The sequence below is a fragment of the Nerophis ophidion genome, linkage group LG24 (genome assembly GCF_033978795.1).
Source record: "Nerophis ophidion isolate RoL-2023_Sa linkage group LG24, RoL_Noph_v1.0, whole genome shotgun sequence".
NCBI classification, from domain to species: domain Eukaryota; kingdom Metazoa; phylum Chordata; class Actinopteri; order Syngnathiformes; family Syngnathidae; genus Nerophis; species Nerophis ophidion.
Genome location: NC_084634.1, coordinates 18339952 through 18359027, shown reverse-complemented (window position 1 = coordinate 18359027; position 19076 = coordinate 18339952). Strand labels below are relative to the sequence as shown.

General features: G+C 38.5%; 1 protein-coding gene across 8 annotated transcripts in view; it reads right to left on the bottom strand.

Annotated features, from left to right (window-relative positions):
• The window catches only part of gphnb (gephyrin b), a 622746-nt gene that overhangs the window by 64762 nt on the left and 538908 nt on the right, over positions 1-19076 (bottom strand). For 4 of the 8 annotated variants that reach the window (XM_061885720.1, XM_061885721.1, XM_061885724.1 and 1 more), the window contains 2 exons: positions 9389-9445; positions 6002-6044 (listed from right to left, as the gene is read on the bottom strand). In XM_061885720.1, the coding sequence (XP_061741704.1) occupies positions 6002-6044; positions 9389-9445 (100 nt within the window). The remainder of the gene's footprint in view (positions 1-6001; positions 6045-9388; positions 9446-19076) is intronic. The other 4 variants (XM_061885723.1, XM_061885725.1, XM_061885727.1 and 1 more) reach the window with 1 other exon arrangement.

Here is a 19076-nt window from a genome sequence, read left to right as displayed (position 1 = left end):
TACCCTGGATAAATTAAGGTTGAATAAATATATAAATAAATGTGAACGAGGAAGTGAAGATGCCATTGTGTTGCTAAATGTTTATTTGCTACATTACCCAGAAGGCTTAGCACTATACACATCAGGGCCCCCCCCCTGATGTGTATAGGATCTTAGGGCACCTAACAATTCGATATGACTGTGATTCCTGGGGTGCTGATTTCATTCAGAATTGATTCTCGATTCAAACAGATTCTCATAATTTATTATTTGGTATAATAATTATCGTATTTTCATTTCCAGGCTATGAGCCGCTACTTTTTTACTACAATTTGAATCCTGTGGTTTATGAAATGGTGCGGGTAATTTATGGATTTTTGTTCGCTGACGGCCATAATGTTTTACATTCAACAATTTTTAACACCCGACAAAGACACTGAAAAGGTGTGGTATTGTTTGTGCTATGGCGCCATCTTTTGGACGAGTTTGCTCACTGCTCACTTTTGTCCTTTGAACCGGAAGTATATCGTGTTTCGTCTACTACTTGCCCATAGCGTTTTTGCTCAAAATTACTTTTAATTCATCACTCGCAGCAACATTTGTCATTTTTACAATATAACAAAAACAATTCTAACTTCCTAAACTGTCCCTTGTGTAATGTCTGTAGGAGTGTTTTCATGCATATTTGTATGTGCTATCGTAATGTAATCAAGCTAGCGTTGTTTGCATTAGCTAAAATGCCAACACGTTTATGAATGTCTGGGTTAGTATTATTAACTTACAATGGAATTATTTTTGGATTGTTTCAGTTTCATAAATGATTCAGTAAATTTACCAAAACGTCATTGTGGAGTTATTGAGTCTGTTTAACTGATTTTAGAGCTAGCTTCCGCAGCGAGTGGGTCCATGCCAATGACTTCTGTTTTGTTTGATCAGCCATTTTACTGCCTGGTTATAGGCACCGCTTGGAAACAGTCAAGGTGTGTAAATAAACATTTACGGAAAATTTTGTATCGGTATATATCTGCGGCTTATGGCCAGGTGCGGCTAATACATGTAAAAATATTTATTTCTTCTAAAATTTGGTGGGTGTGGCTTAAATACTGGTGCGCTCCAGAACCCTGAAAGTATGGCAGTACAATGGAATGAGATGCCTCTTCAAGTTCATATTTGAGTCAAGGCAGGTGGCCAAATACTTTTGGTAATATAGTGTATACATATTTTTTCAATTGATTTTTGACAATGATGAATATATTTCGAATTGGGATGAAAAAATAAAAGTGGATCAATTTCTTTGTACGGTCATTCATCAATAAAGAGTTGACATAGTGTTACATCTTAAAGGCCTACTGAATGGAGATTTTCTTATTTAAACGGGGATCGCAGGTCTATTCTATGTGTCATACTTGATCATTTCGCGATATTGCCATATTTTTGCTGAAAGGATTTAGTAGAGAACATCCACGATAAAGTTCGCAACTTTCGGTGCTAAGAGAAAAGCCCTGCCTCTACCGGAAGTCGCAGACGATGAGGTCACATGCTTGATGGCTCCTCACATATTCATATTGATTTTAATGGGAGCCTCCAACAAAAAGAGCTATTCGGACCGAGAAAACGACAATTTCCCCATTATTTGAGCGAGGATGAAAGATTTGTGTTTGACAATATTGATAGAGACGGACTAGAAAAAAAAAAAGTTAAAAAAAAAAAACGCGATTGAATTGGGACAGATTCCGATCTTTTTAGACACATTTACTAGGATAATTCTGGGAAATCCCTTATCTTTCTATTGTGTTGCTAGTGTTTTAGTGAGTTTAATATTAACTGATAGTCGGAGGGGTGTCTCCACGGGTGTGTTGACGCGCAGTGTCTCAGGGGAGTTGACGGCAGCTATGGACGGCACAAGCTCAGCTTTTCTCCGGTAAGAAGCGACTTTTAAACTACAATCTTCTCACCGAAACCTGCTGGTTGACATGTGGTCGGGATCTATGTTCTCTTGACCGCGCTCTGATCCATAGGAAAGTTTCACCTCCAGGATTTTTAAACAAGGAATCACCGTGTGTTTGTGTGGCTAAAGGCTAAAGCTTCCCAACTCCATCTTTCTACTGTGACTTCTCCATTATTAATTGAACAAATTGTAAAAGATTCAGCAACACAGATCTCCAAAATACTGTGTAATTATGCCGTTAAAGCAGACGACAGTTGGCTGTGTGTGTGTGCAGCGCTCATACTTCCTAAAAACCCATGACGTCTTGCGTACACGTCATCATTACACAACGTTTCGAAGACGAAACTCCCGGGAAATGTAAAATTGTAATTTAGTAAACTAAAAAGGTCGTATTGGCATGTGTTGCAATGTTAATATTTCATCATTGATATATAAACTATCAGACTGTGTGGTGGGTAGTAGTGGGTTTCAGTAGGCCTTTAAGTAGACAAAGTTGCCATTGGTTGGATTTTTGCGATCGCGATGTCCCACATTCCTGGAGAGACTGTTACATAGTGAATATCGGGCAAGTAAAACCAAATTCACGATGAATAATGTTCAGGAAGGCAAAAATGTGGGGAAGGGTAAACCAACACTGCCGCCAAGGTGCACATCAAGGAGACTGGGAAAGGTTAATGCTGGTTGCATTAGAGTGCTTTTAAGGATTCCAGCCCCATGGCACTTTGAAGTGCACACTTTAGCATCAGGTCTATTCCGAGGCTGACATTCAACCCTTTTTGACAAAATCTAATGTTGTTGAGTAATTTGTGTGTAAATCGGAGTGTATGATGGCGGCGCTTGATTGCAGCCATGTTACTCTAAGAATATCCCTCTCATGATAGCAAAGGTAAAAGAAGAAGAAAGAAGGTGTAACTAATATGTAATCTGGCTCTCTATAGTTCTCGCTCTTGTTGCCTCAGAGCGACGAATCGGCGCTACGCTTTGATTTCCCTTGACCCAATTTCTTGCCTATAAACACACACTTGCACACATTCTGCTGCTCGACATGAGGCTTAACAACTTCCTGGCAAAACATCACGGCCTAACAAACGCACAAACGGTGCATTAATTGTCACTATCACCAGCACAAATAAGGGCTGTGCAAAGAGAACACGCCGTGGCAAGGAGCAACATATTCACACAAGCAATTTGGGCTTCGTCTCACCAGCAACTTTTTGTTTTGAAGCAGGCTTTTGAGTGAGGACATATTCTGTTCATTCTACTATTTTTAGGTAAACTGTAGAACAGAGGTGTCTAAGGTGCAGATAATTTTTAACGGCACATTGTAAAAATACAAGTACATAAAAAATACATTAAAAAATGGAATAAAAGAGCAAACAGGTGAAATGTAACAGGAAAAAGTTGCAATGTTGACTCTAATCATATAAAGCTGTCATGCAGGTTGTTTTTTTCTTTAAAAGTTAAAGTTAAGTGCCAAAGATCGTCACACACACACTAGGTGTGGTAAAATTTGTCCTCTGCATTTGACCCATCTCCTTGTTCACCCACTGGGAGGAGAAGGGAGCAGTGAGCAGCAGCGGTGGCTGCGCTCGGGAGTAATTTTTAATGATTTAATCCCCAATTCCAACCCTTGATGCTGAGTGCCAAGCAGGGAGGTAATGGGTCCCATTTTTATAGTCTTTGGAGTGACACGGCCGGGGTTTGAACTCACGACCTACCGATCTCAGGGCGGACACTCTAACCACAAGGCCACTGAGACTGTCCATCCATCCCATCCATTTCCTACCGCTTATTCCCTTTTGGGGTCGCTGGCGCCTATCTCAGCTACAATCGGGCGGAAGGCGGTGTACACCCTGGACAAGTCGCCACCTCATCGCAGGGCCAACACAGATAGACAGACAACATTTACACTCACATTCACACACTGGGGCCAATTTAGTGTTGCCAATCAACCTATCCCCAGGTGCATGTTTTTGGAGGTGGGAATAAGCCGGAGTACCCGGAGGGAACCCATGCATTCACGGGAGAACATGCAAACTCCACACAGAAAGATCCCGAGCCTGGGATTGAACCCAGGACTGCAGGACCTTCGTATTGTGAGGCAGACGCACTAACCCCTCTTCCACCGTGAAGCCACTGAGACTGTCATTACCCCAAAAATAATTAATCAAAATCAATGTTGTTATGAAATTTTGACCTCTTGAGAACTCCCAATAGCTTCACATCAAATATTACACTTAATAATAATTGCATATTGCATGTGTTTGCAATACAAAAAAAAAAACAAGTGTTCTATAATAAAATCAATATAAAAATAACAAAGAAAAAAAACAATGTATGACTTACTTTTAACATTTTTATGAGTAGGACACTTTTGGACCACTGAAAATTTTATTGGGATTTAAAAAAAAAACTGTCACCCGAAAAAAAATAAAATAATGAATCAAAATCAATGTTATGAATTATTGGCCTAATTAAGGTAAAGTATTGTATATGTTGTGTTGTTTCCCCAAAAAACTGGGTTTTCTTGAACAAAATTAAACATATTAATGGATAGATATGAAGTTAATCCAGACATTCAAGCATTGGATCAAAACAAACTTCTTTTTAATATTTTTTATGATTCGGGCCCTTTTGGATCACTGAGAACTTCAATGGGATTTTTTTTTTAAACTGTTACCGCTCAAAAAATAATAATAAATCAAAATTAATCTTATAAACTATCAATCTATTTAAGGTAAAGTATTGTATTTTTGTTTTGTTGCCACAAAAAACTTTTTTTTTTTTTTTAAACATAATTAAAAATATCAACAGAGCGATATGAAGTTAATTCAGAGATTTAAGCATTGTAAAAAAAACAAAACTTATTTTTACCATTTTTATTAGTGGGACCCTTTTGGATCAGTGAGAATTTTATTGGGATTACAAAAAAAACAACTGTCACCCTTAAAAAAAAAAAAAGAATACAAATCAATGTTATGAATTATTGGCCTATTTACGGTAAAGTATTGTATAAGTTGTGTTGTTGCCACAAAAAACAGGGGTTTTTTTGAACAAAATTAAACATATTGATGGAGAGATATGGAGTTAATCTAGACATTTAAGCATTGGATAAAAACATACTTATTTTTAATATTTTTATGATTTGGGCCCTTTTGGATCACTGAGAACTTCAATGGGATTTTTTTTTTTTATAAAACTGTCACCGCTCAAAAAATAATAATGAATCAAAATTAATATAAATTATCAACCTATTTAATGTAAACTATTTTATTTTTTGTTTTGTTGCCACAAAAAACAGTTTTTTTTTAACAACAAAATTAAACATATGAACAGAGCAATTTGAAGTTAATTTAGAGATTAAAGCATTGGAAAAAAAACAAAAAACTAATTTTTAACAATTTTATGAGTGGGGTCCTTTTGGATCACTGAGAATTGTACTGGAATGTTTTTTTAAAACTGTCACCACTCAAAAAATGATAACGAATTAAAATTAATGTTATTAATTATTGACCTATTTAAGGTAAAGTATTGTATATCTTATGATGTCGCCACAAAAAACGTTTTTTTTAAACAAAATTTAACATATTGACGGATAGATTTATGCATTGAAAAAAAAAAAGGCTTATTTTTAAATTTTTTATGGCCGAGAACATTCTGGGTCCAAACTTCTGGGGGGCCCTAAAGATTAAATCCACTTCAGAGTCATACAACTTGCCAAATGTCGGCATGCTAACACTACCATGCCAACTTTTTAAGCAAATTTTACATGAGTATGCGTCATAGTCCAATGACTTGGTACTTGAGGTGTTCTAACTGTTAGCATGCAAGCGAGAGCATTTCATTTTGGCTTGCATATTTCAGCATGGAGTTTTTTTTATTTTTTATTCTGTCTCTAGAATGTGTTGTGGGCCGAAATAAAACAAGTTTCACCCGTGATCTAATGCATTGGTCATTTCCTCCGTTATTTTGATGAATGCCATCCAGAGCTCTATATCTGCAATCTGTTTTTTAATTATTGTCACATCTGCTGTTAAACATTTTTTAGAGAGTCAAAAAAACCTGAGTACTCACTTGATCTTAGGATATTTTCTTTGCTGCTGCATCTTGACTGCACCTAGGGGATGGGGAGAGAGACACAGAGGATGCAAGGGGAGAAAGGAGAGAGAGAGAGAGCAGTGGAAATTGGAGATAAACAGTGGTGCTATTTTTGACACGCGAGTGATGACAAAGTGTCACGTCACGACACACTGCGCTTTGTCCTGCTGTTTGGAGACAGCTGCATCTCCGTGGCGATCGCCAGCCGACTGCAGCTTACACTGGACACTACTATGTCGTTGTTAACATCGCCGATGAATACGTGACACGATCATCGCGTTGCACTAAGACGACGATGAGGACAAAGGCAGCAACATACAGAGTGACGTTTAACGTAGGACATTCCAAATGTAGTCACGGTGCCAACATCAAGACGTTGTGAAAATGTAGGATCCAGTTTCAAATGTTGCACTCGGCTGCAAAGAGAGGTCGGGAGGAGAGCAGGGGAGCTTGCTGCCATTTCATTTTGCTGTAGCGACTCTTGTTTTATGGTATAAATAGATATATGGTAACAAAATCAAAAATAAGCAGGAGTGTCCCCAATCATCATAAATAACAATCATCATTTACTGGTCAATTTTGCAAAAATAAAAGATAGTACAAAGTACAAATATAAATCAATATTAAAGTATATATATATATATATATATACACACATATAATATATATAAATAAATATATATTTATTATTATTATTATATATATACATATATATAAATACATATATATATCTATTCATATATATATATATATACAGCCGCGATCAAAAGTTTACATACACTTGCAAAGAACAAAATGCCATGGCTGTTTTGAATTTCCAATCATTTCTACAACTCTTATTTTTTTGTGATAGAGTGATTGGAGCACATACTTGTTGGTCACAAAACACATTCATGAAGTTTGGTTCTTTTATGAATTTATTATGGGTTTACTGAAAGTGTGACCAAATCTGCTGGGTCAAAAGTATACATAAAGCAATGTTCATATTTGGTTATATGTCCCTTGGCAAGTTTCACTGCAATAAGGCGCTTTTGGTAGCCATCCACAAGCTTCTGGTTGAATTTTTGACCACTCCTCTTGACAAAATTGGTGCAATTCAGTTACATTTGTTGGTTTTCTGACATTTCGACAATATAACATACATCCATAAACGTGGATGCATATGCAAAAGTGCAATATATTTATCTGTGCAGCAATCAATTTATTTATATCTGCACCTTATTGCTTTTTTTATACTTCACTACCATGAGCTAATGCAACAACATTTTCTTCTTATCTGAACTGTAAAGTTCAAATTTGAATGACAATAAAAAGGAAGTCTAAATCCAGCTAAATTTTTGTTTCATTTGACTACACAAGTTTTCTTCCAGAAGATCTTATATTTGTCCATGTGATTATGTATCTGTTGTAACGATGCTTCATTCCATTGGAAAGCCTGCTCTAAATTCCACCCTGCAAAATGACGCTGATCCCACAGAGTGGTGTTTATCGGAGATTAGACCTCCAGAATTTGGGATTAGAATCATTTCTGACCTAAACGCAACTATGCGTTTGGCGTATAATTTTGGAAGTTTGGTTCAAACACAATTATGTTGGCTGACTTGTGACTACCCCTGTTTAAAATGCCGTCCCACAGCAGTGTGTGGCCAGCATTATGCCAGTTGTTGTAGCTGTGTATGGTTCGTCCACATGCTTCTACATGTTCTGGCGGCCAAACAGCTCAATTTTTGTTTCATCTGATATCACATGGACAAAGTTATGTGGTAAGGTGAAACAAAAATATAGCTGTTTGGCCACAATACCCAGCAATATGTTTGGAGGAGAAACGGTGAGGCCTTTAATCCCAGGAACACCATCCTACCGTCAAGCATGGTGGTGGTAGTATTATGCTCTGGGCCTCTTCAGCTGCCAATGGAACTGGTGCTTTACTGAGAGAAAATGGGAAATTGAAAAAGGAGAATTACCTCCAGATTCTTCAGGACAACCTAAAATCATCAGCCCGGAGGTTGGGTCTTGGGCGCAGTTGGGCAATGACCCCAAACACACGTCAAAAGTGGTAAAGGAATGGCTAAATCAGGCTTAAATGAAGGTTATAAAATGCCCTTCCCTAAACGTGTGGACAATGCTGAAGAAACAAGTCCATGTCAGAAAACCAAGTAATTTATCTGAATTGCACCACTTTTGTCAAGAGGAGGGGTCAAAAATTCAACCAGAAGCTTGTGGATGGCTACCAAAAGCGCCTTATTGCAGTGAAACTTACCAAGGGACATGTAAGCAAATATTAGCATTGCTGTATGTATACTTTTGACCCAGCAGATTTGATCACATTTTCAGTAGACTCATAATAAATTCATAAAAGAACCAAACTTCATGAATATTTTTTGTGACAAACAAGTATGTGCTCCAATCACTCTATCACAAAAAAATAAGAGTTTTAGAAATGATTGGAAACTCAAGACAGCCATGACATTATGTCCTTTACAAGTGTATGTAAACTTTTATATATATAACTGTATATATTGTTGACTTATGACACTTTTATAAGAGGGAGGGTCCTAAAAGTACGTGTGTATAGTCAATGTTCAGGTTGCACATGGGTTTGGGATAATTTAAACTTTATCTTCTGCAAAATCAACATTACCAAGCAATAATTAATCTACATTATTTTGGGTAATCTGAGGTTTAACTGTCATTTCCCCCCTCTTAACACCGAACAAACGGGCTATGGCTGTCTCATACAATTCCAAAAGGAGTCATGCTTATGAAGTCTTTGTTCAACTAAAACAAGCCTTTATCTCTCCTCCCCTCCCTCGCCGCCAGCAAACAGCCAAGGTGAGTGGGCGGGAGGATGGGTGGGATGAGGGGGACGTGAGTGCACGGACAGACGGGGGACATAAGACGAGTCAGGGGGGACGGCAAGTTGAAGAATGAGCATGGAGTGGCTCCACAGCCCGAAGAGTTAAAGAAAAGAACAGAAATAGAAAGCACAGACTTGACTAAACTACAGAGCCCAGACATTGCGGCACAAAAAGAAACAATAAAGACCACCAGAGCGGCCTGATGGCATCTACTTGACACACATCCAACACAACCAGACGTTGCTAGTGAAAGCAGACTCATGTCGACCGCGGGGACAGAGACGGACGAAGCCAACGACGGACAGACAGACTCTTGCATGGAGAGAAATCACAGAATGGGAACGAGAAGAAGAAGAAGAAGAAGATGGGCTTGGTGCGGGACCACAGAGGGGGGAGGAAGAGAGAGGGAGAGGGGGGGACACAGAGCGTTTGTTTTGCGCACTCCTCAGAGGAGGGTGAGGCAAAGGGCAGCGGGGTGGGTAGGTGGGGGGGGCGGGATAGTTACTCGAGAGCTGAAGGTCCTCCTGCGATCATCTTTAAGCCCCTCCAACCTACACTGGAGCTAGTGGAGATAAAGCATCGAATCACAGGCATCAGTGCATCTGTCCTGGCAACCACAACACCACACACACACACACGCGCACACAAGCACACACACACACACGTTCAGGACAACCCTAGCAGGACAACAGAGAGAAGCCACAAAGATGGAGCAGGAAAGGGAAGGAACGAGGAATGCATGTCGGCGGTGCTCAGCCTGGTGGGAATGTTGCCATTCTTGTTGGAAAGCAACAAGTCGTGTAAAAAATTATTGACTCGTTAAAACTGTCAGAATGCCGTAAAATTAGCTTCATCCGGAAATTTCGCCTGCAAGCTGAATATCTGGGGCGGCATGGCGTAGTGGGTAGAGCGGCCGTGCCAGAAACCTGAGGGTTGCAGGTTCGCTCCCCACCTATTGACATCCAAATCGCTGCCGTTGTGTCCTTGGGCAGGACACTTCACCCTTGCCCCCAGTGCCGCTCACACCGGTGAATGAATGATGAATGAATGATAGGTGGTGGTCGGAGGGGCCGTAGGCGCAAACTGGCAGCCACGCTTCCGTCAGTCTACCCCAGGGAAGCTGTGGCTACAGATGTAGCTTACCACCACCAGGTGTGAATGAATGATGGGTTCCCACTTCTCTGTGAGCGCTTTGAGTATCTAGTAATAGAAAAGCGCGATATAAATCTAATCCATTATTATTATTATTATTATTATTATCTCCCGACTTTTGGTGAGTAGCACCCTTGCAGTTATAGAATGGTGAATTGCATTCTACGACATTCCATTTGTGAGCATGAGGTCATCATTTTTGTTAAATTTGAAGAAAGAGAAGATTTTTGCCACATGTTGACAAGTAGGACTGTGACGATCCACCAGCGTTAATTTTGACAGCAGTTTTCAAAGGCCTACTGAAACACACTGCTACCCACCACGCAGTCTGATAGTTTATACATCAATGATGAAATATTAACATTGCAACACATGCCCATACAGCCGGTTTAGTTTACTAAATTACAATTTAAAATTCCCCGGGAGTTTCGTCATGGAAACGTCGTGTAATGATGACGTGTACGCAGGACGTCACGTGTTTTTATTAAGTATGAGCGCTGCGCACACACAGAGGTAAAAGTCGTCTGCTTTAACGGCATAATTACACAGTATTTTGGAGATCTGTGTTGCTGAATATTTTGCAATTTGTTCAGTTAATATTGGAGAAGTCACAGTAAAAAGATGGAGTTGGGAAGCTTTAGCCTTTAGCCACACAAACACACGGTGATTCCTTGTTTAAAATTCCCGGAGCTGAAACTTTACTATGGATCAGAGCGCGGTCAAGCAGACATGGATCCCAACCGTATGTCAACCAGCAGGTTTCAGTGAGAAAATTGTGGTTAAAAAGTCGCCACTTACCGGATATCAGCTGAGCTTGTGTCGTCCGTACAGCTGCCGTCGACACCCGTGAGACATGGCGTCAAGACACCCGTGGACACACCCCTCCGACTATCAGGTAATATTAAACTCACTAAAACACTAGCAACACAATAGAAAGATAAAGAGATTCCCCAGAATTATCCTTGTAAATATGTTTAAAAACATCGGAATACGTCCCAATGCTATCACGTTTTTTTTTTCTCTAGTCCGTCGCTATCAATATCTTCAAACACAAATCTTTCATCCTCGCTCAAATTAATGGGGAAATTGTCGTTTTCTCGGTCCGAATAACTGTTTTTGTTGGAGGCTCCCATTAAAATCAATGTGAGGATGTGAGGAGCCCCCACACCTGCGACGTCATCGTCTGCGACTTCCGGTAAAGGCGAGGCTTTTTCAGGAAGTACCAAAAGTGGCGAACTTTATCGTTGATTTTCTCTACTAAATCCTTTCAGCAAAAATATGGCAATATCGCGAAATGATCAAGTATGACACATAGAATGGACCTGCTATCCCCGTTTAAATAAGAAAATCTCATTTCAGTAGGCCTTTAATTTAGTTTTATCAAATGAAATGAAACAACGGTAACACTTTAGTATGGGGAACACATTCACCATGAATTAGTTGCTTATTAACATGCAAATTAGTAACATACAGTATTGGCTCTTAGTCATTATTAAGTACTTATTAATGCCTTATTCTGCATGGCCTTATTGTACAACCTGTAAGTCATTAACTAAGAGTCTTCCCTCAATAACCTCAGTATTATTGCTTTTTAGTAACCCTAACCCTAACCCTTATATGTTCCCCTAGTGTCCAAATAACTCTAAATTAAGTAGTTCTTACTTAGAATATGTTCCCCATACGAAAGTGAAAAAAAAAATCTGCCCCATGACTGGGAAAGGTTGTTTGGATTGGGTCATATAGGTAAATGTTGTGCTTCTTATGTTAAGAATGTGCACATCATGGTCACTGACCTGACTTTTTTTCTGTCCACAAGAGGGGGATAAATTGCCACCTGTTTAGTGTCCAAATAATTCTAAATTAAGTCTTTGTTACTTTAATAAGCAACTAATTAATGGTGAATATGTTCCCCTTACTAAAGTGTTTTAGTCATTAAACATTTTAGTCAGCTAAATGTTTAGTGGACTAAAATATAAAATATAAGGTCTCTTTAAAGCACCTTGTATAACACAAAAGTAGCACCATCTAATGGTAATTTTTTGCTCCACCGTATTTTTTATACCACACCTCTGGCAGAGCATGTAGAGTAGGGAGAGGATTCATTCGGCCCCGTTCCTGGGTGGATGTTGCGTGAAAGGAAGAGGGTTTTTTGATTGATTGAAACTTTTATTAGTAGATTGCACAGTTCAGTATATATTCCGTACAATTGACCACTAAATGATAACACCCCAATAAGTTTTTCAGCTTGTTTAAGTCGGGGTCCACGTAAATCAATTCATGGTGTTAATCAATTTGCAATGCAGTCTGCTGAACATGAAGAAACGCGTACGTCTACTTAACAACTGACGCTGTGGCCAAAGTTGGAATTGCCACAAAACCCATCCATCCGTCCATTCATCCATTTTCTACCGCTTGTCCCTTTCGGGGTCGTGCGGGGTGCTGGAGCCTATCTCAGCTGCACCCTGGACAAGTCGCCCCCTCATCACAGGGCCAACACGGATAGACAGACAACATTCACACACTAGGGACCATTTAGTGTTGCCAATCAACATATCTCCAGGTGCATGTCTTTGGAGGTGGGAGGAAGCCGGAGTACCCGGAGGGAACCCATGCAGTCATGGGGAGAACATGCAAACTGCACACAGAAAGGTCCTGAGCACAGGATCGAAACCAGGACCTTCGTATTGTGAGGCGCATGCAGGTAATAACCCCTTGAACACCGTACTGCACAAAACCCATTTTAGATATTCAACACTCTACTGCCCTCTGGCTGCTATAGTTGATAGTGCACGCCCCAAATTCGTCACATTTCATGTGACAGGTAAACCGCAACAAATAGGGCCATATGAATCCCCTTCCTACTGTATTTCTGTTGTGAAGCGGAGTTACAATACATGCCTGGATTATTATTTGTTTATGAGCGGTGTGAGACCCGGAAGCAGCTAATAGTCTTATGTGACGCGGGGGGTCTGGAGCCTCAGGCTGGACGATCATGATGATTTTGATTGATGTTGTAATCACCATTAATCACAGGATTATTCATTGATTTGAAAACACAAGTACCACCAAAAGTCAACTATGAATAGCAAAAAAAACACTAATATAAATTAATCACAATACATTTAAATAACAATATCCACCCATCCATCCATCTTCTACTGTTTGGTTCTCTACAGTAGTGGTTTTCAAACTTTTTTCAGTGATGTACCCCCTGTGAACATTTTTTTAATCTAAGTACCCCCTAATCAGAGCAAAGCATTTTTGGTTGAAAAAAAGATCTACAGAAGTAAAATACAGTACTATGTTCTGATTTATTAAATTGTATAACAGTGCAAAATATTGCTAATTTGTAGTGGTCTTTCTTGAACTATTTGGAAAAAAAGATATAAAAATAACTAATAACTTGTTGAAAAATAATCAAGTGATTCAATTATAAATAAAGATTTCTACATATAGAAGTAATCATCAACTTAAAGTGTCCTCTTTGGGGATTGTAATAGAGATCCATCTGGATTCATTAAATTAATTTTAAACATTTCTTCACAAAAAAATAAATCTTTAACATCAATATTTATGGAATATGTCCACCAAAAAATCGAGCTGTCAACACTGAATATTGCATTGTTGTATTTATTTTCACAGTTTATGAACTTACATTCATATTTTGTTGAAGTATTATTCAATAAATATATTTATAAAGGATTTTTGAATTGTTGCTATTTTTAGAATATTAAAAAAAATTTCATGTACCCCTTGGCATACCTTCAAGTACCCCCATTTGAGAACCACTGCTCTACAGGAGCAATTTTTAAAATTCCATTTGTTACCTTTTGCACTTACTTTACCACCAAACTTTTTGTGTAAAATAAAATTTTATAAAATGTTTGCTAATTAAATGCAAAAATGCTCACATTTATTGCTGCAATACACATTTAGAGAATGCTGACCAGAGTTTTTAAGGGAAAAACATAATAATTGTGTACAAGTAAGAGCTAAAAGAACATTATGGTTGTGCAAGGTCCTTTTTTGAAACCTATATTTTTTTGGTGCGCCGTGCTACTATTGTGAAGGGAGGAAGTGTGCTGTGCTGTTCTCAGCTTTGACGAGTAAAGAGGCGACTTGGGGCTTTAAAAGCACAGAGAGAGAGAGAGAGAGAGAGAGAGGGAGAGAGAGAGAGAGAGAGAGAGAGAGAGAGAGAGAGCCTCTTAAAGGGGCACATTATCACAATTTCAGAAGGGTTAAAACCAATAAAAATCAGTTCCCAGTGGCTTATTTTATTTTTTCGAAGTTTTAAAAATTTTTTTACCCATCATGGAATATCCTGAAAAAAGGCTTTAAAGTGCCTGATTTTCGCTATCTGTAAATCCACCGTCCATTTTCCTGTGACGTCATCTAGTGATGCCAATCCAAACAACATGGCGGATAGCACAGCAAGATATAGCAACATTAGCTCGGATTCAGACTCAGATTTCAGCGGCTTAAGCGATTCAAAAGATTATGCATGTATTGAAACGCAGTGTGGAGGCAGATAGCGAAAACGAAATAGAAGAAGAAACTGAAGCTATTGAGCGAATAAATATTGAAGCTATTCGGCAATAGCCTTCTAACCAACGATTGCATCTTTTGACCAGACAACTGGAGCAACTTAAATCTGTCGATTGGTAAGTGTTTGTTTGGCATTAAATGTGGGTGGAGGGAAAGGCTGGATGCAAATATAGCTACAAATGTACATACAGGTAGCCTAAATAGCATGTTAGCATCGATTAGCTGGCAGTCATGCCGCGACCAAATATGTCTGACTAGCACATAAGTCAATAACATCAACAAAACTCACCTTTGTGATTTCGTTGACTTTATCGTTGGAAATGCATCTGCTTTGAGTGTCGCAGGATATCCACATGTTTCTCTGTGCCATGTCTGTCGTAGCATCGCCGTACATACAGTACATACAGTACATACAGCTAGCCTAAATAGCATGTTAGCATCGATTAGCATGCCGTGCTAATCGATGGACACTCCACGTAAATCAACTTGAATTCGTCCCTGATCGTGTTGTTACACCCTCCGACAACACACCGACGAGGCATGATGTCTCCAAGGTACAGAAAACAGTCGAAAAAACGAAAAATAACAGAGCTGATTTGACTCAGTGTTTGTAATGTGTTTGAGAAAATGGCGGATTGATTACCTATGTGACGTCACAACCTGACGTCATCGCTCCGAGACCGAATAATAGAAAGGCGTTTAATTCGCCCAAATTCACCCATTTAGAGTTCGGAAATCGGTTAAAAAAATATATGGTCTTTTTTGTGCAACATCAAGGTATATATTGACACTTACATAGGTTTGGTGATAATGTTCCCCTTTAAGTTGTGTCTGCTGTTTGTACATTGTTGTTACATCCACGATGTCGTGCACAACCACACAAGCAGATGAGATGTGTTGTGGGCGTATGGATTGTTCCTGCTAGCTTCAGTTCCGTAGTTTAGTCGCTGTTTCGATTGGCCAGCGATAAATGAGTGGTGCCGGACACGTTATTTTCATAAATGTTACTGACAAAATTTCACTGTCAATTTCCCTTATATTCTGTGTTTAACAACGGATTGCGTTTTATTGGCCAATGTGACTGCGTCCTTGGTTACGTGGACGTGGAAATCATACGCCTTACTTCTTTTTCTGAGTTTAGTGATTATAGATTAGGAAAACTAGCGCTGTGTCAAATAAAAAAGTAACAACTACGGTGACATCCCAAACTTCTAGTAGTCTTGTTTTCACTTATTCGCTCCTCATCTGTTTCGCTGCTAAGAGCTCCATAATTTGCATGGACGTTGCGTGGCCCGTTAATATTTTTTTTTCCGATTATCATAATTTTCATGATCGTGGGAAGCCAAAATCAAAATGTCACCAGCGTGGAGGGACCTTATACGACGTGACCTAAAGATGCAGCAGACGACAGGCAGATGGTAAGTAAAAAGAATGTACTTGATATAAACAGAAGAAACACTCATAAAGGGAGTAGAAAACAGAACAAAAGAAGGCGAGTGCCGCTAAAAAAGGCACAGGATTCTTTTGGAAAACAATACAAAACAATACTCGAAACATGAGTCGGTAAACTTAGCAATGATCCGACGCTGTCATATAACAAGACTACTGGAATGGAACTTAAACAACGGCAAAAACAACTCAAGGGTGCGACAGTTAATAAATGTCCGCCTCAAATAAATAAATAGAAAACGCTGAACCTACTTCCTCTTTTTGCTGTGCGTGTGACGTAAGCGCGTTGCACCACATTAAAAGTTGTCATGCCTTTAGATATACAGTTAAAGAAACGGTTCCTTGAGGCAGAGAAAATAACTTATTTGTAAAGAAGCAATTCGGTAGAAATAACTTTAACTTAAAATTTTGTAGATGTCACGTTTGACTCACCGTAAAAATTAAATGTGTCTTCTTTAAGGACTGTTTTCACTACCGGACTCTAGGAAGAGGTTCCGCAGCCTCCCAAGCAGAACTTCCAGGTTCTGTAACGGCTTCTTCCCTCAGGCCGTAAGACTCTTGAACGCATCATTACTATCCCCTCAATTCCCCCCAAAATGGATTAACTCGCTGGAATAAAAAAGACAATATAACATACATCCATAAACCTGGATGTATATGCAAAAGTGCAATATATTTATCTGTATAGTAATCTATTTATTTATATCTCACACCTTATTGCTTTTTATTAATCCTGCACTACCAGGAGCTAAAGCAATGAAATTACGTTGTTATTTGTAATGTAAGTTCAAATTTTAATGACAATAAAAAGGATGTCTAAAAAAAAAAAAAAGGAAGTCTCTAGTTTACTTTCTGCCAAGTGTACACATATTACCATGTGGAAAAGGTTAAATCCACAGGTTTTTGTTTTGGTGGTGAGAATCAGAGGTTTTCGAAAAGCATCTGATTGGCTTTCCTACGCCCCTTTCATATGTATGCTGTCAAAGAGTTGTGATTGGATATATTCCAAGCTTGTCCCACCCATCACAGGACAGAATTAAACATCTTTGGAGTTTTGTCTATTTTTTATCTGTTGACTAAAGTGTCAGGTAATTTTGTCACGGTCTTAGTCAAAGCGCATTTTGTTTTGAATAGTTATCTTATTTTCGTCGAAGTTGTTGAAAGTAACTAAGACAGAAATTATTAGCCAACATTAACACTGCGATACACTCGTCTTAGCAGACAATAAGATAAGATAAGAGGGGGATTAGACAGAGAGACATTTTTTAATACTTGGCACCATCTTAGAAGTATGTGAACTTTTTTTTTAGGTAATTATGCTAACATTGGCATTTTAACACTTTATGCTAGTATTTTGTTTACAAATGTTATTCATTAAACCTAAAAAATTATGTTTTTTGATACTTGTCACCATTTTAAAAAATATGTAAACTTTTCTTATGTTATTATGCCACCATTTTATGCTAGGAATTTTGCTAATATTATTCGTTATAACATGGATTTTGATATTTGGTGCCATCTTTGAAGTATGCAAACCTTTCCTAAGTCAAAATGCTAACTTTAGCATACCAACATGTTTGCTAATTTTATTAATATAATTCTAAAAATCATGGTTTTAGACATTTGGCACCATCTTAGAAGTATATTAACGTTCATTATGTTATGCTAACATGAGCATGCTAATGCTTTATACTAACATTATAGCTAATTTTGTCAGTTTAAACATTAAAATCTTGGCTTTTGATACTTTGATACTAAGAGCTATGCTAACTCTCTCTATATTAGCATGCTAACATTTTATGCTAGCATTTTTACTCATTTTATTTGTTAAACCCAAAGATCACAGGTTTTGATATCTCATAAGTAGGCAAATTTTTCCCATGACATCATGCTAACTATAGCATGTTAACATTTAATGCCGGCAATTTTTCTCAATTAAATCAAATAAACCTAAAAATCATGTTTTTTGATACTTGGCGTCATTTTAGAAGTATGTTAACTTTTTTTTTACGTTATCGTGCTAACACTAGCAAGCTGAAGTTTTATGCTATCTTTTTAGCTAATTTTGATAATTTCAACATTGCATTCAAAGATTTTGAGAATTGTCTCCATCTTGCAAGTATGCCAACTGTTTCCAATAAAATACAAATTGTTTATGCTCATACATGCATGTATCAAATGCTACCAATTTATTAGATTAACACTAATAATTCATTTTAGTAAGGGCTTTTCGTGTCTTCAAGTGACGTGTTTTGTGGGGTTTTGAGGCACAGGAGCACCAACCGCAAAGAATGAGGAGATGGGGTTTGGACGGTGAGGATGCAGGGGAACGAAAAACAACCAAAGCGACAGACAGATAGCATTTACAAACATTGGGAAGCACAAATGGAAACGGCGTAGAGCTGTCGACATTATCACACGCAACTGTGCCCCAACAGTGACACCATTAAGCAAAAACACTTCAATTGGGAAACAAGACTCACTATAAGATCTAACAAGATCCCCCACAACTTCATAAGATTGTCTATCATAAAGTCAGCCTTGCAGCCAGAGGTGATGCGGTCACCACGAACTAGGACACAGCAAGAAACCTCACTGGCGCGGTGACGCTAAAAATGACACCATGGTCCATGGAGAAGGCCATTAGTGAGTCATGGTAAGACAGCTTGCATATGGACAATGAACACGGTGGTAAAATATGATGATGTTGTGGTATGAGTGCAGAAGCAGGATGAAGGACGGGAAGAAGGCCACAGATCACTCTTCAAAACGCTAGTTATTTCTAATCTACCGCTGATTTCTGGTGTAGACATCAATAAAGTGACATAAGAGAGTGCAACACACGCATCATGCACATGAAATGCAAAATAAAACCATTGGAAGCATTTTATTTACAGCAGGGGTATTCAACTAAGTTGTGTTGGGGGCGTCCTCTTGAGCAGTGTTTTTCAACCTTTTTTGAGCTGAGGCACATTTTTTGAATAAAAAAAATACGAGTGCACACTACCAGCAGAAAATGTTAAAAAAATGAAACTCCACCAGGTTGC